General features: G+C 50.9%; 1 protein-coding gene across 4 annotated transcripts; it reads right to left on the bottom strand.

Moving 5' to 3' along the window:
• Window positions 1–173: 173 nt before the first annotated feature.
• Window positions 174–21,475, bottom strand: SLC25A23 (solute carrier family 25 member 23). Of its 4 annotated transcripts, none has more exons than XM_047777345.1 (11): window positions 21,158–21,475; window positions 19,927–20,035; window positions 19,275–19,362; window positions 18,896–19,007; window positions 17,478–17,636; window positions 17,240–17,392; window positions 16,930–17,037; window positions 15,227–15,394; window positions 8,136–8,286; window positions 6,945–7,125; window positions 174–325 (listed from the first exon to the last, which is right to left on the bottom strand). In XM_047777345.1, exons 1-11 carry the CDS (start codon window positions 21,311–21,313, stop codon window positions 286–288), a joined length of 1,425 nt encoding a protein of 474 aa, XP_047633301.1. In that variant the 5' UTR covers window positions 21,314–21,475; the 3' UTR covers window positions 174–285. The 4 variants fall into 4 exon arrangements, with proteins under 4 accessions (XP_047633301.1, XP_047633300.1, XP_047633299.1 ...); XM_047777344.1 differs by lacking the exon at window positions 174–325 and adding an exon at window positions 4,300–4,573; XM_047777343.1 differs by lacking the exon at window positions 174–325 and adding an exon at window positions 5,201–6,656.
• Between the last annotated feature and the right edge of the window lie 820 nt (window positions 21,476–22,295).

Here is a 22,295-nt window from a genome sequence, read left to right as displayed (position 1 = left end):
GTTCAAATCCCTGGCGTGAGGTTTGCCCATCCAGCAACCATGTGGGAGAGGCACCTTGTAATTTGGGTTCCAGGGGCTGATGATGTCACAGAGGCCCTTGTGACCTCACTGGATGGGGTGGACAGAGGGAGCATCTCCCCCCATCCCCAAAAGGTTCACATCCTAATCCCTCTAAATCTGTGAACGTGGTAGTTTACCTGGCAAAGCGGGAGGGGCTGGATTCAGTTTGTAGATAGAATTAAGGTTCCTAAGCAGCTGATGGGGAGATGGAAAGATTGTTCTGGATTAACTGCAGGGGCTCAGTGCCATCTGAGGAGTGCTTAAACTGAAAAAAGGGAGGCAGAACAGTCAGAGGAATTGGATGTGAGAAAGACTCTGCTGGCCATTGCTGGCGTTGAAGATGGAAGGTGGGGCCACAAGCCGCAGAAAGCAGGTGGCTTTTAGAAGCAGGAAGAAGCCAGTGAGCAGATTCTCCACCGGAGCTTCCAGAAGAAGCCATCCCTGCCAACAGCTTGATTTTATTTAGCCTAGCGAGATTCCCGGCAGGCTTCTGACCTCCATAGTAAGCCACTGAGTTTGTGGTCATTTGTTACAGCAGCCACGGGAAACTGATACACTGGGTTTCGTTGTCATGGCAATAGGAGATATACGTGGGGAGAACGGGAAGGCTCTGGAGCTCTGGGAGAGAGAGAGACACAGTTTTTTCCTAAAGTCAGACAGGCATAGTTTTGGAGCCAAATAGACCTGAGTTTGAATCCCATCTCAGACACTTCTTGCTGTGTAACCTCAGGATATCTGCTTTACTTCTCTGAGCTTCAGTTCCCCCATCTGTAAATTGGAAGTAATGATTAACTCTACCACAGAGGGTTGTCAACAGGATCCAGTGAGAGTCTTCATTAGGGGGCATCTCCATCTTCCAAGTTGTTTGATCAAAAACCTTGATGTCATCCTTGATTCCTCTCTTTCTCATAGTCTGTCATCAAATCCTGTGGGCTTAACCTTCAGCGTATATCCAGAATCTGGCTGCTTCTTACCATGTGCCTGGCCTTCACCATGGTTCAGCCCCATGGTCGCTTACCTGAATAGCGGCCTCCACTTCAGATCCCCCAGCCCCTGCCCTCACCTCTCACAACCTGTCCTCCCTGCAGCAGCAATCGTAGGGCGCTTGTGAGCACCCAAGTCAAGCCCCACCCCGCCTCTGCCCACAGGCCACAGGGGCTCCACCTCCCTGGGGTAAAACTCAAGTCCTCCCCTTGGCTCACCAGGCCCTGCACCACCTATCCCTGTCTCCCTCTCAGCCCTCACCTCCTCCCTCTCTCCCCCTTGCTCGCTCTGGCCTTATGGGCCTTCTTGTAGTTCCTCTAACACACCAGGTGTCGTGCTGCCCCAGGGCCTCTGCACTGGCTATTTACTCTGCCTGGGATGCTGTTTCCCTAGACATCCCTATGGCATCCTCCCTCTCCATCTTTAATTTTTTTTTTTTTTTTGTTGCTATTTCTTTGGGCCGCTCCCGCGGCATATGGAGGTTCCCAGGCTAGGGGTCGAATCGGAGCTGTAGCCACCAGCCTATGCCAGAGCCATAGCAACTCGGGATCCAAGCCGCGTCTGCAACCTACACCACAGCTCACGGCAACGCCGGATCGTTAACCCACTGAGCAAGGGCAGGGACCGAACCCGCAACCTCATGGTTTCTAGTTGGATTCGTTAACCACTGCGCCACGACGAGAACTCCTAATTTTTTTTTTAACCACTTTTTTTTTGTCTTTTTATTTTTTGTCTTTTCAGGGCCACACCCATGGCATATGGAGATTCCCAGGGTTGAATTGGAGCTGTAGCAGCCAGCCTATGCCACAGCCACAGCAACTCCAGATCCAAGCTGCGTCTGCAACCTACACAACAACTCATGGCAACACCGGATCTTTAATCCACTGAGCCAGGTCGGGGATCGAACCTGTGTCCTCACGGATGCTAGTAAGATTCATTAACCGCTGAGCCATGATGGGAACTCCTTTTACCACTTTTAAATCTTACACAAACATCACCTTCTCCCTGATGCCTTCTCTGACCACCCTACTTAAAATTTAAACCTGGCCCTGCAGTATATCTCATCCCCTTTCTCTCCTTTATTTTTCTCCATAACACCTTAGCTCTCTACACTGCTACTTATTCACTTACTTGTGTTATTTCTTGTTCATCTTGCTCCACTGGAATGTAGGGTCTATGAGATCAGAGATTTTTGTTTGTTTTCATTCATTTCTGCATTTATTCTGTCAAGAACTGGGTCTGGCACAAAGTCAGTGTTCAATAAATACATGATAAATAAATGAATGAGGTAATATATTAAGGGGCTTAGCACAGAGCGAGGGAACCTAGTACTTGTTCAATAAAGTTCTCTTCCCTTTATTTTGTGGGCTGGGAAACTGAGGCTTAGAAAGAGAGAAGCAGCCTGTCTGATGTCATACTGTATATCAGCAGAGCCTAAGCCTTTTTTTTTTAGGGCCACACCACATGGAAGTTCCCAGGCTAGGGGTCAAATTGGAGCTGCAGCTGCCAGCCTATGCCACAGCCACAGCAACACCAGATCTGAGCTGTATCTTTGACCTACACCACAGCTCACAGCAATGCCGGATCCTTAACCCACTGAGCAAGGCCAGGGATCAAACCTGCATCCTCATGGATGCTAGTCAGATTTGTTTCTGCTGAGCCATGATGGGAACTCCAGCAGAGCCTAAGTTTTAAATGTAGTGTGGTGGGAAAAAAAAGAATGTGGACAATGCATAACAGGAAATAACAGTGTGGTAGGTCAATTACACCTCAAAAACAAACACATAGAAAAAGAGATTCAGACTTGTGGTTACCAAAGGCATGGGGTGGGGACAGTGGGAACTGGATGAAGGTGGTCAAAAGGTACAAACTTCCAGTTAAAAGATAAATAAGTACTGGGAGTTTCCTTTGTGGCTAAGTGGTAACGAACCCGACTAGTATCCATGAGGATGCAGGTTCAATCCCTGGTCCCGTTTAGTGAGTTAAGGATGATCCAGTGTTGTCTTCAGCTGCAGTATAGGTTGCAGATGTGGCTTGGATCTGGCATTGTTGAGGCTGTGGTATAGGCTGGCAGCTGCAGCTCTGATTTAATCCTGGGCCTGGGAATTTCCATATGCCTCAGGTGCAGCCCTTAAAAGACCAAAAAAAAAAAAAAAAAGATAAATAGGAGTTCCTGTCGTGGCTCGGTTAATGAACCCGACTAGTAACCATGAGGACTCGGGTTCCACCCCTGGCCTCGATCAGTGGGTTAAGGATCTGGTGTTGCCGTGAGCTGTGGTGTTGGTCACAGACACAGCTTGGATCTGGCGTTGCTGTGGCTGTGGTGTACGCTAGCGGCTACAGCTCCGATTTGACCCCTAGCCTGAGAACCTCCATATGCCATGGGTGTGGCCCTAAAAAAAAGACAAAAGACAAAAAAAAAATACTAGGGATGTAATGTCACATGCCAAGTGTAATTAGCACTGCTGTATATTACATAGGAAAATCAAGAGAGTAAATCCTAAGAGTTCTCAAGAAAAAAGCTTTTCTATTTCTTTAATTTTCTATCTATATGAGATGATGAATGTTCACTAAATTTATGGTGACAATCACTTCAGATCTGCATGAGTCACATCATTATGCTGTACAGTTAAACGGATATAGTGCTATATGTCAATTGTATTTCATTAGAATTTTAAAAAAGAAAGTGGACAGGAAAAATGGATGTTAACTGACCCAATCAAATAAAATTAAGTGGTAACATTCGGTCCTGCTGTATAGCACAGGGAACTATATCCAATCACTTATGATAGAACATTACAGAAGATAATATGAGAAAAAGAATGTGTACAGCAGCTACACATGACTGGGTCGCTTTGTTGTATAGCAGAAATTGACAGAATATTGTAAATCAACTATAATTTAATTTAAAAATTAAAAAAGATAAAAGGAAAAAAGTGGTAACACTCAATGCTGGCATGGCTGCAGTAAAATTGGTAATGCTGTTTCCTTGTTGGTAGCTATGTGTGTTGCATATATTTTTCTGGTGGAGGCATGACCCTGAGATAGTCATTGCCTTTGACCCACAAATCCCACTTCTGGGAATTGATCCTAAGGACATAATTCAAAGGAAGTAAACATACAAAACAGTTAGCAAGGCTTGATCCCTTATCTAAGTGTGTGAAAAATCCTACGCATGTATGTGTATATATATATATGTTAGCTATTGCTGCATAACAACCATCCCCCCAACCATAGTAGCTTAAAACACGAAGATGGTAGCTGAAGTGTCTTTTATAACCTAATCTTGGAAGTAAAATACCATCACTTCTGCGGTATTCCCTTGGTCACAGAGACCCTCATTGGTACAATGACAGAGGAGGTTCTCCACGAAGGTGAATACCAAGAGGCAGAGATCATTGAGGGGACATCTTGGAGGATGATTATCACGGTCCATGGAGGAAAAAGTTTGGTCATGTGAAGGCAGGCAGAAATTGGAGTGATGAGTCAACATCCAAGGAACACCAGAGTGTGGGGCTGCCACCAGAAGCTAGGAAGAGGCACAGAAATAACCTCCTCTAGAGCCTTCCAAGGGAAAATGGCCCTGCTGAAACCTTGATTTTGGACCTCTATCTTCCAGAACTGAGAGTGAATAAATTCCTGGTTTTTGTTTGTTTGTTTTGCTTTTTAGGCCTGCACCCATGGCATATGGAAGTTCCCAGGTTAGGGGAATTAGAGCTGTAGCCACCAGCCTATGCCACAGCCATAGCAACTCGGGATCTGAGCCAGGTCTGCGACCTACACCACAGCTCATGGCAATGCCAGATCCTTAACCCACTGAGAGAGGCCTGGGATCGAACCCACATCCTAATGGATACTAGTTGGATTCATTCATACGACAGGAACTCCTAATTTGGCTGTTTTTAACCCCCCTGTTTGTGGTAACTTTTTACGACAGCCTGGGGAAAAAAAACACACTTGTGTAATTAGAAAAATTACTGGAAAAGTTAAAAGGGCTCCTCAATGTGGGCTCTTCCTCGCACCCACTTTACAGATGTGGAAACTGAGGCTCAAAGAGGGAATCATTTTCTGGCCTCCCAGAACCACATCCCTTCCCTACAGGTAATTTGAGGTGGTCCCACATCCGCCCATCCCTTTTCAGTAAAAACCACAAGGAAAGAGCTTAGAAAATGTATTCCTTTGTTCTTTTCCTTTGAAATAACACACACAGGCAGGGAGGTGGGGCATGGGGGAGGTGGAAGCATTCGGAGAGGGGGCCTCCCGCCTCCCCCCAACAGCCTGGTTCCTTTTTCAAAGTCCCTTAATGGGGTTCCCCAAGGGCATGGAAGTAGTGGAGAGAGGGGCCCCCCAGTGATCCTAAGCTCAGCATCCAACTGTAAAGTGCAGAAGGTACAGGGTGGGGGTGCTGGGGGCTTGGGTTAGTCGGGCGGATGGGCAGATGCTCCTCTGATAGAAAAATAGACCTGGAGTGAATTGGGGGGAGAGGTTGGGGCTTGTTGGCTTTGCATCCTTGGATGCTTGGGTTTAAGGAAGCTGCTTCTGGCTTCCAACTTTGAAGACTGGGGAAGGGGTGGCAGTGCTGGGGTGTGAGTCGGTGGGAAGGTCCCCTTAATGTGTCCCCGGCCTGGGATTGCCTCCTTGCCAGCCCCAAAGAAAGAACCACTGGATCCTCCAGAGGGACCTAGGCTTTCCGGGTTGTTAGCCACCTGTAAGGTGGGGAGGAGGTGGAAGACACAGCAGAGGGCTAGGAAGGGGGCATTTGAGGGAGAAGTTTCTCCTCAGGCACAGAGTTGAGGTCGTACTGGGGAAGGTGAGGAGACTTCAGTGTCTGTGCAGGGCCTGGGAGGGGCATCTCCTCCCCTTGTGGCTGGTATCTGTGTCATGTCAGGACAGTGGATGAGTCCCGTGGGTTTTCTGGAGCTGGGAGCCCAGGACCTGGGCTTCCTGGAGGCTCCCTAGACTCTGGGGTGTGTGTCATGGTGGGAGGTAACTGGGCTCTGGTCTGTGTATGGGACAGGGGTGCATGGGATCCAGGATGCTGTGATTGGCCAGTGGGGAGCTTGACTGGGGGCTGAGCGTTGGGCTCCAGTGCCTGGAGGTGTCAGGGTCTGCCTCTCATGGGTGCAGTTTTAATATCCAGTCCCTGTAGTGAAGGGATCCAGGATCCCTTCTGAGGTTGCCAGGACCCACTTGCTCTTCCCATGGGCTCTCTTGACTGTGGTTTTTGGAGCTAGGATCTGACAGGTTGGGGCTTGGAAATCTGGGATCTGGTGGTTGAGGGGGCGTATTGAGGTTATAATAGTTGAAATGTAAGGATCCGGTAGTTGAAGTAGAGGGACCCAGGACCCAGTGTCGAGGTAAAGGAATTCAGGGATCCAGTGGTTGGGGTGAGGGGATCTGGGATCCAGTGGTTGGGGCCCCAGGATCTAGGCATTGCACTGTCAGGATCCGGTGGCTGAGGTTTCTTGAAATCCAGAATCCAGTGGCTGAGCTTAGAGATGCAGGGCTTGAAGCATGGGGATCTAGGATCCACCAGTGGGGCTGGGGATCTAGGATCCAGGACTGCATGAAGACACTGGATCTGGTGCCTGAGGCAGCTGGGGTCTGGGTATCTAGATATGGGATTTGTGCTGCTGTGATGGGGGGTATCAGTGGTGGGGGATCCAGTGGTTAAGACACGGAGGTCCAGGACTCAGTAGTTATGGGGGAACAGGGCAATGTGGGATCCAGGAGCTGGGATGTGGGAATGCAGGGCCCAGTGCATGAAGTGTGAGGAACAGAGGTGGGAGGGTGACCTGGGATCCACAGGCTGGCTTGTCAGTCTCCAGTGGCCCAGGTGTGGGGGACATCATGATTGAGGTGAGGGATCTGGGGGAGGGGGCGAGCTCTGGGTCCCTCACCTGGACGTGACCCCCAGGGCCTGCTTCATGTTCTCGTAGACCACATAGGAGATGCTCACAGCCGGGATCACCTTCATGAAGTTGGGGGCGATGCCCCGGTAGAGGCCCCGCACGCCCTCCTGAGACAGGATGTGACGGAGCAGACCCAGCATGGAGAGCTGGGGGGCTCCCTCGATGGAGGCTGGGGGGTGGGTGGGGAGGCCAGGTAAGGCCAAAGGTACCCCCCTCTCTTTCCCCCTCCTGCCCCCCAGGGTTGCGTCAGGTGGCCAGTGCAGCAGGAAGGAGGAGGGTTAGACTAACAGTGGGACCTACCACTCAGAGTCAGGACTTCTACTGGCCTTGGAACTGGCTGCTCACCTTTTCACCCCAATCTGGAGGGCCCAAGATTGGGAATGATTAGACACAGCGCAGGTATGTGTGGAGGTGGGGTGGGGTGGGAGAGGGCACAGAAGTTTCCTCTTCCTGGAACTCAATTCCTGCCCTCTTCTCCCAGTTAAGTCTTACTCATCCTCCCAGCCTCCATTCCAAACTAGCTCTTCAGGGGAGCCTTCCCTGGTGCCCCAGTCTGTGTAGCTCTTCCTTCTCCCTTTTATTCAACCCTAAATCCATACTGACTTGTGGAATGATTTATTCAGCATCTTCCTCTAGCCTGGGAGTTCTTTGGGGGTGGGGGAGTACTGTGTCTTATGTACGGACAACTCCCAGCAAAAATGGCAAAGGACACATGCTAAAACCCCTGGGGAAATTCTCAAAAAAGTTTCAGGGATGGTGGGGAAAAAGAAAAGGAAAAAAAGAACCTTAAAAGAGCAACACAGAGAAATACACTAAAACAATAAGCAGCCAGGCCCTGCTGCTCCTTAATCCTGTTCCTCACCTTCCCCTCTCCATAACCCAGACTTGCAAATTAGAGCTCAAGTCACCAGCCCAGAAGGCAGCTCCCAGCTGAGGCTGCTAGGATGCTCTTCTGACATTGGCTGTATCTGTTTCCCAGCTGGGATAAAGGGAGCCCATGCCAAAGTCACAAAGGGGTAAACTGAGGCCCAGAGAAAAGTAGGGACATTAGTCAAGGCCATCCCAATCCAGGAGGATCCCAGCCCGGGCCTCTGCCTTCTCAGGAGGAGGGGCTGGGGGGCTGTGGGGGGGTGGACCACCTGAGACCTTCCCTTTCTCCTCCCACTGCCCCGGCCTCACCTTGGGCCTGCATGCGGGTCCGCACCAGGGCCAGGGGGTAACTGGCTAACTGGCCACACGTGCTGGAGATGGTGCCGCAGGCCAGGAGCACGAGGATGCCAGGATCGGCTGAGTCGTGGCTATACTGCTGGAGCCATCGGTTCTTCAGGGTCTGGTGGGGGGATGGGGTGGAAAATGAAGGGTGGGTTGCAGGTGGGTGACATCAGAACCCTGACTTCAGAGGCCCTGCTGGCTGGCTTCTGCATGCCCTGGGGTGGGCCAAACACTTTACGCTGCATCCTCTCTCTGAGCCCTCAAAGGCTCCCCCTACTTCCAGCCCTAATCCTTGGAACCTGTGAATACCCTATGTGCCTTCCATGACAAAAGGGATTTTGCAGATGGGATTAGGCTAAAGACCTTGAGATGGGAGATTATCCTAGAGTATCTGGGTGGGTCCAGTGTCATCAAGCCTCTTTAGAAGAGTCAGAGGAGATGTGATGATGGACACAGAGATGGGGGCGGGGGCAGAAAGAGGAAGATGCTATGCTCTGGCCTTGAAGATGGAGAAGGGGCTACTGGCCAAGGAATGTGGGCATTGCTATGAATGGAAAAGTTAAGGAAACAGATTCTCCCCTAGAGCCTGCAGGAGGAAAGCAGCCCTGCTGACACCTGGATTTTAGCCCAGGAAGGCCCATTTTGGGCTTCTGACCTTTGAAATTGTCAGATAATGAGTTTGGGCTTTTTTTTTTTTTTTTTTTTTTCCTTTTTAGGTCTACATGGGTGGCATATGGAGGTTCTCAGGCTAGGGGTGGAATCAGAGCTGCAGCTGCCAGCCAATACCACAGCCACAAGCCACGCCAGATGTGAGTTGCATCTTCGACTTACATCAAAGCTCATGGCAATGCTGGATCCCCAACCCACTGAGTGAGGTCAGGGATTGAACCCGCATCCTCACAGATACTAGTTAGCTTCTGCTGAGCCACAATGGGAACTCCAGTTTACGCTGTTTTAAGCCACTACATTTGTGGTCATTTGTTATAGCAGCCATGGGAAGCTAATACAGTCTCCAAGGTGGCTGCCCCACGCTTAGCCCTTATCATTTCAAACCTGCAGCATCCATAGCTCTACCTGAGGATTTTCTCTGGTTCTCTGAGCACACAGGAACTTGTGGGAAGTGCTGGGGAATTAGCATCCCCAGAGGCAGCCTTCAAACTACAACTGACCTGGTGTATCCATACCCAAAAAGCTCCCTATCCATTCTGATTGGGGCATGTTCGATGCTTTCTCTCGGATGTCCCTACCAAGGCTGAGCTCCACCTGTTCATCCACTGAGGTATCTTGCTTGATAATGTACTATTATGGCTTCAATTTCACCCCCCCATCGCCAAAAAAAAAAAAGACATGTTGGAGTCTTAACCCCCAGGACTTATTTAACTTATTTTCAGAATATGAACTTATTTGGAAAAAAGGTCTTTACAGATGTAACGAGTTAAGATGAGGTCATACTGGAGTTCCTGCTGTGGCACAGGGGGTTAAGAACCCAACTGCAGCTGCTTGCGTCACTGCAGAGGCGCAGGTTTGATTCCTGGTGTGGTGCAGTGGGTTGAAGTATTTGGCATTGCTCCCATCTGGGGCTCGGATTCAGTCTCTGTCCTAGGAATTTCCATATGTCATGGGTGCAGCCATTTAAAAAAAAAAAAAAAGGAATTCCCGTCGTGGTTCAGCCATTGTTAGCGAACCCGACTAGCATCCATGAGGACACGGATTAGATCCCTGGCCTCGCTCAGTGGGTTAAGGATCCAGCGCTGCCATGAGCTGTGGTGTAGGTCGCAGACGTGGCTCGGATCTCACGTTGCTGTGGCTATGGTGTAGGCCAGCAGCTATAGCTCCAATTGGACCCCTAGCCTGGGAACCTCCATATGCCATGGGTGTGGCCCTAAAAAGGACCAAAAAAAAAAAAAAAAAAGAGGTCATACTGGAGTACCGTAGACCCTTAATCCAATATGATGGGGGTCTTTAGAAGAAGAAGAGAAGAGAAAGATCCACAGAGGAGAAGAAAGTCATGTGACAACAGAGGCAGAGACTAGAGTCCTGTGTCCATAAGCTGACGAAAGCCAAGGATCGCTGGCAAACACCAGAGGCTGGGAAGAGGCAAGGAAGGATTCTCCCCTACAGGTTCCAAAGGGAGTTTTGACCTTCTAGCCTCCAGATGTGACAACAGATTGCAGTTTTAAGCTACCCAGTTGGTGGCACTTCGTTATGGCAGCCTCAGGAAACTAAAGCCTACTACTCTTTTTTTTTTTTTGTCTTTTTGCCTTTTCTAGGGCTGCTCCCGAGGCATATGGAGGTTCCCAGGCTAGGGGTCGAATTGGAGCTTTTGCTGCCGGCCTACACCAGAGCCACGGCAACGCGGGATTCGAGACACGTCTGCGACGTACACCACAGCTCATGGCAACGCCAGATCCTTAACCCACTGAGTAAGGCCCGGGATCGAACCTGCAACCTCATGGATCCTACTCAGATTCGTTAACCACTGCGCCACGACGGGAACTCCAAGCCTGCTACTCTTTGGTTGCCATCCCTTCCCTGCCTCCGGACCTCCCCACAAACCACTTGCCTTTCCATTCCTGCTTCTGGAAGACCTCAAACTAAGACAAATACTATTAGTATCCCCATTTAATTTATTTATTTTCTTAAGTTTTTTTTTTAGGGCTGCATCCACAGCAATGGAGTTTCCTAGGCTAGGGGTCAAATCGCAGCTGCAGCCACCAGCCTACACCACAGCCACAGCAATGTCAGATCTGAGCCATGTCTGCAACTTAGACCAAAGCTCACGGCAACGCCAGATTCTTAACCCACTGAGCCAGACCAGGGATGGAACCCACAAGCGCATGGTTCCTAGCTGGATTTGTTTCCACTGAGCCATGACAGGAACTCCCCAGTATCCCCATTTTAATGATGAGAAACTAAGTCTTCAGACAAAACTCTCATTCAAAAAGATACACACATTTCTATGTTCATTGCATATTCACAATGGCCAATATTCACAATAGCCAAGACATGGAAACAACCTAAATGTCCATTGACAAATGAATGGATTAAGAAGATGCAATACACATGGAATACTACTCAGCCATAAAAAAGAACAAAACAACTGGGGGAAAAATGTAATTGTAATGTATACATGTAAGGATAACCTGACCCCCTTGCTGTACAGTGGGGAAAAAAAAAAAAAGAAAGAAAAAAACAAGAGATTCTCATACTAAGTGAAGTAAGTCAGAAAGAGAAGGACAAATACCATATCATATCACTTACATGTGGAATCTAAAATATGGCACAGATGAACCTATTTACAGAACAGAAACAGACTCACAGACCTGGAGGGCAGACTTGGGGTTGCCAAGGGGGAGTGGGGAGGGAGTGGGAGGGATAGGGAGTGGGGTGAGTAGATGCAAACTATTACATTTAGAATGGGTATGCAATAAGGTCCTGCTGTACAGCACAGGAAACTATATCTAATTACTTGTGATAGAACATGATAGAAGATAATATGAGAAAAAGAATGTATATACATATGTATGACTAGGTCACTTGGCTGTGAGGCAAAAATTGACAAAACAGGAGTTCCTGTCGTGGCACAGTGGTTAACGAATCCGACTAGGACCCACGAGGTTGCAGGTTCGGTCCCTGGCCTTGCTCAGTGGGTTAAGGATCTGGCGTTGCCGTGAGCTGTGGTATAGGTCGCAGACGTGGCTCGGATCCAGTGTTGCTGTGGCTCTGGCGTAGGCCGGTGGCTATAGCTCCAATTTGACCCCTAGCCTGGGAACTTCCATATGCCGTGGGAGCGGCCCAAGAAATAGCAAAAAGACCAAAAAAAAAAATTGACGAAACATTGTAAATCAACTATAATAAATTTAAAAAAAAAGAAATTGAGTACCAAGGGAAGTTACTTGCCCAAAGCCCCCAAATAAAGGTGGCAATCAATATTCAAAGCCACATCCAAGTACAGAGCTCTTGGCCAATCCCTTCTGCAAGGCCTTCAAAAATCCAGGATCTCTACTTGGCCTTGAGACTGGGGTGGCTCATAGGTTTCATTTCCTATGCCAATTCTTTTTTTTTTTTTTTTTTCCTTTTTAGGTCTGCATCGGTGGCATATGGAGGTTCCCAGGCTAGGGGTCGAATTGGAACCACAGGTGCTGTCACCCATACCACAGCCACAGCAATGCAGGATCTGAGCCACATCTGCAACCTACACCACAGCTCATGGCAATGCCAGATCCTTAACCCACTAAGCAAGACCAGGGTTCAAACCTGCAACCTCATGGTTAATAGTCAGATTCGTTTCTGTTGCACCACAACAGGAATTCCCCTATGCCAATTCTCTTTCATTGGTAATGGCTGCCTGGAACTGTGTTGAGAGGTCACTCAGTGCTGTGGTAGATTGGTGATGTCTGACCTGGGCATGGACTGAGCAAATAAAAAGCGTTTACCATTACTGCCTTTGTAATTTTAATTGTCGCCTTTTAGGGCTGGTGCAGCACCTGCCAAATAGGTGTTTAATGAGTTTCTTTGTTTTTTGTTTTTTGGCCATATCCATGTCATGCAGTTTCCTGGGCCAGGGATTGAACTCACATCACAGCTATAGCCAGAGCCACAACAGTGACAACGTTAAATCTTTAACCTGCTGAGCCATGAGCGAACACCCTTAAAGCGTTTTTTTTTTTTTTTCCTTTTTAAGGCCACACCTGTGGCATATGGAAGTTCCCAGGCTAGGGGTTGAATCTCCAAGCTGCAGCTGCTGGCCTACGCCACGGCCACAGTAATACCAGATCTGAGCCACATCTGTGACTTACACTGCAGCTTGAGGCAATATCGGATCCTTAATCCACTGAGCGAGGCCAGGGATAGAATCCACATCCTCAGAGACACTATGTCAGTTCCTTAATCCACTGAACCACAATGGGAGCTACTTAATGAGTTTTTAAAAAGAGTAGTTCTGTTAAGAAGAAGTTCTGATGACTGGATAAGAATGACCAACACTGGGCTTAAAAAAAAAAAAAAAGTAAATCACTTTTCTGCAGGACTTCTCAGATCCTTTAAGGGACAGATCTTGAATCTCCAGGAGGCCACAGGGCTTCTCAAGCTTCTTAGACCTATGAACTCCCTTTTTGGGTAAAGAATAAATGAAATAAGATTGTGTCTCATCTCTGCTCATGATGCTCAATGGCTTCTTACTGCACTTAGAAGAAACCCAAACTCATGATCATTAAGTCCTTGCTTACTCTTCAGTTCCCTCCAGCCACTCAAGACTCCTTCTTCTCAATAACAACAACAACAAAAGCAACCTAATCAAAAAAAAAAAAAAAAAGGGGCAGAAGACCTGAATAAACATTTCTCCAAAGAAGACATCCAGATGGCTAAAATGCACATGAAAAGATGCTCAACATCACTAATTATTAGAGAAATGAAAATCAAAAGCATAGCGAGTTACTACCTCACACTGGTCAGAATGTCCATCTTTTTTTTTTTTTTTTTGGTCTTTTGTCTTTTTAGGGCCACACCTGCAACATATGGAGCTTCCCAGGCTAGGGGTCCCATTGGAGCTACAGCTGCCAGCCTACCCCACCACTCACAGCAACACCGGATCCTTAACCCACTGAGAGCAAGGCCAGGGATCAAACCTGCATCCTCAGGGATACCAGTCAGATTCGTTTCTGCTGAGCCACAATGGGAACTCCCGCATGGCTCCTTTTGGTTACACATCTTGTTTTAGGATCTTCTGAGAACTTTTTAGGATTTGAAACTACTTGTTTGATGGTTGACTGCCTTCCTTGTTCACCGGAGGTTTGTCCTGGGAGGACAAGAATTAGGTTGTGCTTCTTGAATGTGCAGCTGGCACAGTGCCCAGCACATAGGGATGTTTAGGGAACAACTGCTAAGCCAACGAGTGAATGAATAAATCAATGGATGAACAAGTCAATGAAGCCTTGCCTCACTTGGCTCCACAGATGGTGGGTGTTGGGCAAGCACGTGTGGATGGCAGATATGGAGGGTCTCAGATCAGGACCAGCTATATTATTCGTGGGGCCCAGGGTACAATAAAAATAGGGGAGGCTCTTTGTTTAAAGATGGGTAAGAATTTCAAGATGGGGACAGCAGAGCCTTAAACCAAGCACAGAGCTCTTCTGAACTGGGGACCGTACAAGTGGCCTGCCCATTGACGCTGGGCTAGATACAAAGACTTGGGGAGTTCCTGCTGTGGCTCAGCAGTAACGAACCTGACTAGTATCCATGAGGATGCAGATTCTATCCCTGGAGGCTCAGTAGGTTATAGATCTGACATTGTTGTGGCTGTGGTGTAGGCTGGCAGCTGCAGCTCCAATTTGACCCGCAGCCTGGGAACTTCCATATGCTGCCTGTGCAGCCCTAAAAAGAAAAAACAAACTAACAAAAAAAAAAAAAAAAAAAGACCAGCTGTGGCTATGGGGTAGGCCGGTGGCTACAGCTCCGATTTGACCTCTAGCCTGAGAACGTCCATATGCCGCAGGTGCTGCCTTAAAAAAGACAGAAGAAAAAAAAAAAAGTCGGCGGGGCAGATGCCTGGGGACTTCTGAGGCTGTGCTAATTGGGAGAACCTGGTGGTCCCACCAGGAGACAGGAAAAGCAATGGATGAGGCCCCTGGAAGAGAAACAGCAAAACCTCCCTGCTCCTTCCTCTCCTGATAAAGGCCCCAAGATGCTGGTTTTTAGTGATGGCAGACACCGAAATGGGCGGGTCTCGAAGAAGACATTGGCCTGGACACAGAGGCAGGTCAGCCCCATGCTTTGTGGGAGAAGGACATCTTCGAAGCTCATCTTTGCCTGCTCCAGTGACACTGTGAACTAGTGTAGACCCTGCCCTTTTCAGCTCCTAAGACCTAGAAAAGCCAAACTACAAAGGGAAGGTTCTCACAACACTAAGGGGAAGAGTAGAGGAGTTCAACGCCTGAAGGGGTTCCCCAAGATCCTGAGGCCCATGGTGCTTCTCCACCCCTAGCTATGGGGGCCAATTGGTGTCCCAGGGGCAAACCCCAGGGGGAGGAGAAGGGAGGACAGGACAGGCTGCCACAGACCTCGTAGACGGCCAGGTCAATCCCTGCGTAGGGTATGATGCCCAGCACGTTGGGTAGGTAGCCTCGGTAGAAGGCTCGGGGCCCTTCTCGCTCCAGGATCCACCAAGCGCAGTCTAGCAGCCCCTTGTACTGGCCTGTCCGGCGAAGGGTCAGCCGTGTCTTCAGCACCTGGGGAGAACCTGGTTAGCTGTGGGAAAGCTGCCTCCAGAATCACTACATCCAGGAATGAGGACACCTAGAAATAGCTCCTCCTGGAGGGAGATACCCTGAGAATAACTGAATTTAAAAACAGACTCACTGGGCATTCCCTGGAGTTCCCTGGTGGCTCAGTGGGTTAGGGATCCAGTGTTGCTGTAGCTGTGGCTCAGGTCAAAACTGTAGCTCAGATCTGATCCCTGGCCTGGGGACTCCATATGCTGCAGGGTGGCCAAAAAATAACTAAGCAAATAAAAATAAAACGCTAATATTAAAAAAAAAGAATCTTCTTCTAGCTCCAAACTCCATACCTACAGATGGTTATACCTATCAGAACTGCCTCCCAGTATTTTGATACCTTCTCTCTTAGCAATAGAAGCTGTTATTTTGTTTTTTCTTCTTCTTTTTTTGGGGGGGGCTGCACCCATGACATATGCAGGTTCCCAGGCTAGGGGTCGAATTGGAGCTGTAGCTGCTGGCCTACACCACAACCACAGCAACGCCAGATCTGAGCCATGTCTGTGACACCCCCCCCCCCAACCTCCACAGCCCATGGCAATGCCAGATTCTTAACCCACTGATTGAGGTCAGGGATCGAACCTGCATCCTCATGGATGCTAGTCAGATTCATTGCCACTGAGCCATGATGGGAATTTGCTGTTATTTCAGCAAGCAGATAGCCTCTTGAAATAAAGACCACCCTTCTCATGAAGTTTCCTTAGTGGTGCAGAGGGTTAAGCATCTGGCATTGTCACTGCAGTGGCATGGGTTCAATCCCTGGTCCCAGGGAACTTCTGCATGCTACGGGCATGCCCCTCCCAAAAAAAGACTACCTTTCTCAGCTTCCCTAGGTATATAGCCATGTGACTCAGTGCTAGCAGATGAAAAAGAAGGTGAAAGGTGTGCAGGACTTTCAGAAAGCATCCTTAAAGGCAGGGAGGTATTCCTTCTTTTCTTCCTTCTTGGCTGGAATGTGGATGCTGTGGCTGGAGCACAAGCAGCCACTATGGTCCATGAGGTGCGTGTTACACGCTGAAATAGTAGAACAAGACAGAGGCAAGGAATCTGGGTTTCTAACACTCTTACGCCCCTGTACTATCCCTGAATGTCACACCTCTAGATTGCGTTTATGTGATTTTAGTTTTCCATCACTCAGAACCCTAGCTGATGCCTGGCACAACCTGAAAATTGAAAATGATTTCTTTGAAAACAGTTTCACTTGGAAAGGATTCCCTGGGGACAAGAATCCTTTGAAGAGGGATGTCTATACATGGCTGGCCCCTATCTAAACAATTAAACCAATGCTACTGTCCCCAGAAGTCACATCTCAAACTGTGATACCCAGACCAGCTACACATGAAACAGTCTTGCTCCAATGAGTTACAGTCAGCATCAGGAAGAGGCAATGTTATAATCCCCATGCTTATCAAACCACGGAGTAAAATGGTTATTGTAGGCTCCCCACCCTGCAGTGGTGCCTCTTTGGCGAGGGGCTCCCTCCTTCTCACCTCCATGGGGTAAATGATGGTTTGGGCTGTGGCACCAGCCAGGGAGCCAGCCACGAAGCGTTCCTGCACGTGTAATGTTTCCTGCTGTCCCCGGATGGCCCGCTTGATCTGAGAGGGAGACATAGCAGTGGCAGGACCTCAGCGGTTGGGCCTTCCCAGCACTTGGACCCTCCCCTTTGCTGTCCCCCTGCTGTGGGCATCTCCCAGGGGAGCAGACACCCACTCCTGAGGATCTGCAGACACCCCTGCCCCAAGCCAATCCTGCAAATCCTCCTGGCCATAGCCCGCACCTGCCCACAACGGCCCTCACCTGCTCATAGGCCATGAACTTGATAGCCGACTCAGGTGCAATCTTGAGCACGTTAATCCCGTTGCCACGCCACAGGGAGCGGACGCCCCCCTCTTGGATCATGCTCCGTAGGCCCCCCAGGATGTTCAGCCGGTTGGTCTTAGAGGCATGGACCTGGGTGGGGAGACGAGGTGGCTTTGGGGTCCCTTCTTTGGGCCCAGAAGTGGGGGAAGGGATGGGACTCTCCAGGGCCCCTCACCTGCATGAAGACCTTGAGGCGGTCCAGAGGGGCGGTGCCTGTCCGGGACACGGCACCTGCCACTGCACCTGCCACCAGCTGCTTCCACCACATGCCAGTCAGCTTCTCTTGCTCCGAGAACTCATCTGGGACTGTCAGGCACTCACCAATGTCCAGGACCTGGGGATGCAGAAGCTGAGGGTGTCATGCCCCTGGGGGGGTGTCTCCCCCATGAATCCCAGGACACCCATAGAGTCCCTCAGTGAATCTCACTTCAAGAGATCTGTCTTGGATCTCTACCAGATCCAGAACTCCAGTTTCCACAAAATATAACAACACCCTTCCTAGGGACCACCATCCAATCCCATCAAAGGCTCCCCTTCAGGGTAGGAATCCCTGGCTCTCCCAAGAGGCTCTCACCAGATCCCCTGGATGGAATCCTTTCAGATGTTATCAGATCCCACCAGAAGCACCACTCTGGGATTCCCAGCCAGGAAATGGCAGTCCAGCGCTCTCCTTACCACCCCACCCAAGCTTCCAGTGGCTTCCTAACTTATATTTTCAGCATCAGAATCCCTTCCCAAGGGAGATAGAAACCAGCAGAAGGAAGGGGGAGGGAGAGGGATGGACAGGGAGTTTGGGGTTGGTAGATGCAAACTATTACATTCAGAATGGATGAGCAATGAGGTCTTGCTGTACAGCACAGGAAACTATATCCAATTACTTGTGATAGAACATGATGGAAGACAATATGAGAAAAAGCTTGGGGAGTTCCTGTCATGGTGCAGTGGAAACGAATCTGACTAGGAACCATGAGGTTGTGGGTTCGATCCCTGGCCTCGCTCAGTGGGTTAAGGTTCCGGTGTTGCCGTGAGCTGTGGTGTAGGTCACAGATACAGCTCGGATCTGGCACTGCTGTGGCTGTGGTGCAGGCCGGCAGCAACAGCTCTGATTAGATCCCTAGCCTGGGAACCTCCATATGTCACGGGTGCGGCCCTAAAAAAACAAACAAAAAAATAAGAAAAGAAAAAGCTTGTATATACATGTATGACTGGATCACTTTGCTGTACAGCAGAAACTGACAGAACATTGTAAATCAACTATTAAAAAGAAAGAAAGAAACCAGCAGAAGGGGAGCCATGTGGGTTGGGGGTGGGAGGCCAGCCCCATCTGGTGAGCCTTTTGTTCCCTGCACCCCTATAGGTCCTGCAGTAAGTCTGAAGGGCTCCAATCAGCCAGAAGAGACCTCCCCAAATGGGTCCCCCAAGCCCCAGATGGCAGAAGAGGGGTGCAGAGCCTTGTCTCTCAGCCACTCCCAGTAGCTCCTCCTTCTAACGTCCTGACCCAGCCCTTCCCCCCCATTGCCCTGGGGAGACCAGGGCGAGTCCCCAGGGGAAGAGGGCCCGACCACCAGGTTGGGACAGCTGCCCCCACCTCACCGTGGAATGCTTCCAGAAATAAAGCACATCTTCTACGTTCTCCAGTGAATGCAACAGGAAGTGGTCACGCCATTCCTGCCAGTCAATGGTCATGGTGCCATCACGGTCTATGCTGGTGGGGAGGGGTATGGGTGGGATGGAATCAGTGCCTGGAGCCAGGGGTGAGCCAGGTGAGGTTCTAGTTGGTTCTGCGGGGAGACCAATTCCTCACCCCTGGGGAGGTCCCCATTTTATAGAGGGGGGAACTAAGGCTCAGGGACAGGGAGCAACTGGCCCGAGATCCCAGCTCCACCCACCCTGGGATTGGGTCTGGGGCCCAGAGGCTCATGGTGACTGAGGGGTCTGAGTGACCTAGAATTCTGGACCCCCATCTACTCACCTGTGCAGGATTTTTTCTGCCTGCTCCAGTGAGATGGAAATGCCCAGAGCTCGGAAACTCTGCTGGATCTCAGAGACATCAATATGACCTGGAGAGGGGACCCAAGGTGGGGAATGGTGTGAGTGGGGACCCTGAGATGGAGAAGCAGGACAGCTTGGAATGGGGACGGTCTCATAAGTCTAGGGGGTCCAGGAACCCAAGGTGAGGTTTGTGGCAGGGTTGTGTGTGGGGGGGTCCTTGACCCACTGGGATGAGAAAGGTGAAACTGGACACTGGGAGATCTTCTGTTTGATGAATGAATGAAGGACTGAATCCAGGGGTAATCTGCAGGAGATTGAGAAGCAATACTGGATACCCAGAAGCGGTGATAGGGTATCTCTATCTCATAAGGAATCCAGGAGCAATATGGGGGGAATCTCTGTCTCCCCCACAAAAAAATAAGACTAATAAATAAAAGAGGTCCCACCCAGAAAGAAAAGGAGGTGAGATAGGCTGGCTGGGCCCCGAACCACCTAGCTGGGGGTGAGGAGAGCTCCCAAAATAGCCTGTGAGTCATCAGGAAGAAGCAGCCCTCCCCCCCTCCACCCAGCACTGCCAGTTCTAACCCCATTGGCTCCTCCGGGGCCCCCACAGCCCCATCCCTGGGCCTTACCATCCTGATTTCGGTCCAGACTATGGAACAGAAGCAGCAGGCGCTGTTCCCGCTCCTGCAGGTAGAGGATAAACTCCTCCAGGTCAAGGCCTCCATCTGGGGAGATGCCCTGGCAGAGGGGGAAGGGTCAGAAAGAGCTCCAGGAAGCTGCTTCCCCAATCTAGAGGGCATGTGTATAACCAGCTTATGCCCCAGGAACCCAGCTGCCTTGCCTCCCCCACCCCAGCCCCGCACCTGGAGGATTGGGGTGGGGAAATCACCCCCTCCCAAGATGCCCAAGGCCACAGTAGGTCTATGAGGTGGACAGTAATTGTTCAGTTTTCCTGGAGAGCAAAATGAGACTCTCCAAGGTCAAGTAACTTGTTCAAGGTTACAGAGCTGGGAAGAGGGTGGGTGGACTTGGGCTCTCATCTCTGAAAGCCTGTCCTTCCAGCTGTCTCATAAGAATGCATCCACATGGCAATTCCAGGAGCTCCCCATTGGAGAGAGCTCTGGGTAATGTGGAACAATGATACATCGGCCAGGCTGAGCAGCCACAGGGCCTCTGTTTTTCCAATCTGTAAAGTGGGAAGTTGAATGGAGATCTCAAGATGCTATCTCTGGAGACAGTCCAGTGGCATCCGGGGCTCCAGTTGTGGAGGGGACACCTGAATGTGCTGGGGGTTGAGTTCCTGCTTTGATAGGTGTATCCCCAGCTGAGGGGCGACCTCAGAGAGGATTGGGTCCCTGACTAGGACAGCCTGGGGCATCCAGCCAGGAAAGGACCAGGAAAGGAATGTAAACATAAAGGCTGGGGCTGCTGCCTAGGAGGACAATGGGTGCCCAGAGAAGGGAAGGAAGGTGGGGAGAGTGTGTCTACTGGAGGGGGGTGCAGGCCATGTCTTGGGCTGTGCAAAGAGTTCAGAGGAGGGTGTGTCCCGGGCAGTGGGCAGGAAAGCACACGTGGCCCCATTCCCTGGAGGTCATCCCCCACTCCGACGGAGGAGGCGGGCGAGTTTGGCAGCGGAACTGCAGGCCTAGGGCCTCAGTGGCCCTGTCTTGAGCGAGCCCGTTAAGCCCGGATACGGGCGGGCAGGGGGAAGGTACCGAGACGCCCAAGCTGGTCACAGGTCCCGGAGTCCAGCCACAGGCGGTCCAGGGCGGCTCCCGGCGCTCCATTCAGGGGCTCGGGTTACCCGGCTCGGAATGGGCCCCAGCGCGGCGAGCCAGAAGAGGGTCCCAGAGGGGGTACCTGTTGGGCGCCACGGTCCGGGTCACCCGCGCCCAGCCGGGCCAGTCCCTGGCGCAACTCGTGGACATCCACGCGACCATCCTTGTTACTGTCCAGCTCCTCGAAGAGGCGACCCCAGCGCTGACGCCGCTCCGCATCACCCGGGCCCCCCCGCATGGCGCCAGCCCGGGGGGGAGGGGAGGCCCGGCAGCGGCGGCCTCAACGGGGGCTTGACGGCTCCCCCTCTCCCCCCCGGGACCCCGCAGGGCCAGCTCCGCGGCCACTGCTACCTCAGCCTCAGTTCTGCCTGCCGGGCTCCCGCACTTGTAGGAGGCGGTGACTGCTTGCTGTCGCCGCCTGCGCCAGAACTTGCGTCTCCTCCCCCGACCTGCATTTGGGGGAGGGGGCTGGGCGCGGAGCTGTTGAGGGGGGCGGGTGTCAGGGATGCTCTGGTGGTAGCACAGTTTAGGGAGCAACAGGGTTCATTCTGGGAAGGGAGGCTAGAGAGATCATTGATTTCAGATCTGGTTTCTGAGTTCCGCTCCTGCATGCCTCAGTTTACCCTCTGCCCAACGGGGCGAGGTAGGGAGATGTCAGGGAGTGGGTTACGTAATCCTTTTCCACTTGACCTCTCTCCTCTACTAATCCTCTTCTGGAACGAACGTTCTCGCTTTTCCTAGAAGTACTCAAGAAACAACTCTGCCCCATCTAGCCCTCCGTCGGCCCGCCGGCTCATTTCACATTCCCCACCCGGCCACAGAAGCCAAAGCCTTGCTCTCCCTCTGTGTTTTCATCTCGCCCGCGCGCCTCCTTTCTCGGTCCCACTCAGGCCGGGAAACAGAAGATCAACGCGCGGCGCGGCTGCGGAGTCGGTTTCCTATTGGCCAGAGCGCAGGAGCTGAGCCCGCCTGTCCCGCCTTGCCCACCCATCTAGGCGGGGCCTCCCCTCTGACCCTGGGCTGCCTTGGGCCCCACCGCCCCCGACTCGCCCAAAAGTCTTAAAGGGGCCTTGGCCGGACACCGAGCAGTCTGCTTTCTCCCGACTGTCCTGGTGCAGATCTCAGAGTCCTAGGAGCACCTGGGGATGAAGACCTTATAGCGATGGAGGCGGGGCACCGGTCTGTCGCGCTTGCTGCACCTGCCGAATGTCCCTCCCACT

Source organism: Phacochoerus africanus, chromosome 4 (assembly GCF_016906955.1).
Source record: "Phacochoerus africanus isolate WHEZ1 chromosome 4, ROS_Pafr_v1, whole genome shotgun sequence".
NCBI lineage: Eukaryota > Metazoa > Chordata > Mammalia > Artiodactyla > Suidae > Phacochoerus > Phacochoerus africanus.
The sequence above is the reverse complement of the archived record's forward strand: the minus strand, read 5'-3'. Positions and strand labels throughout refer to the sequence as shown.

Excerpts from the sequence above, each read along its gene's own strand:
- SLC25A23 (XM_047777343.1), bottom strand. The coding sequence starts at position 21,313 with ATGCGGGGGGGCCCGGGTGATGCGGAGCGGCGTCAGCGCTGGGGTCGC. Across the intron at positions 17,393-17,477 it reads GCCTCAAGGTCTTCATGCAG|GTCCATGCCTCTAAGACCAA; the intron begins GTGAGGGGCCCT and ends CTCCCCACCCAG. Across the intron at positions 17,038-17,239 it reads AGTTCATGGCCTATGAGCAG|ATCAAGCGGGCCATCCGGGG; the intron begins GTGAGGGCCGTT and ends TCTCCCTCTCAG.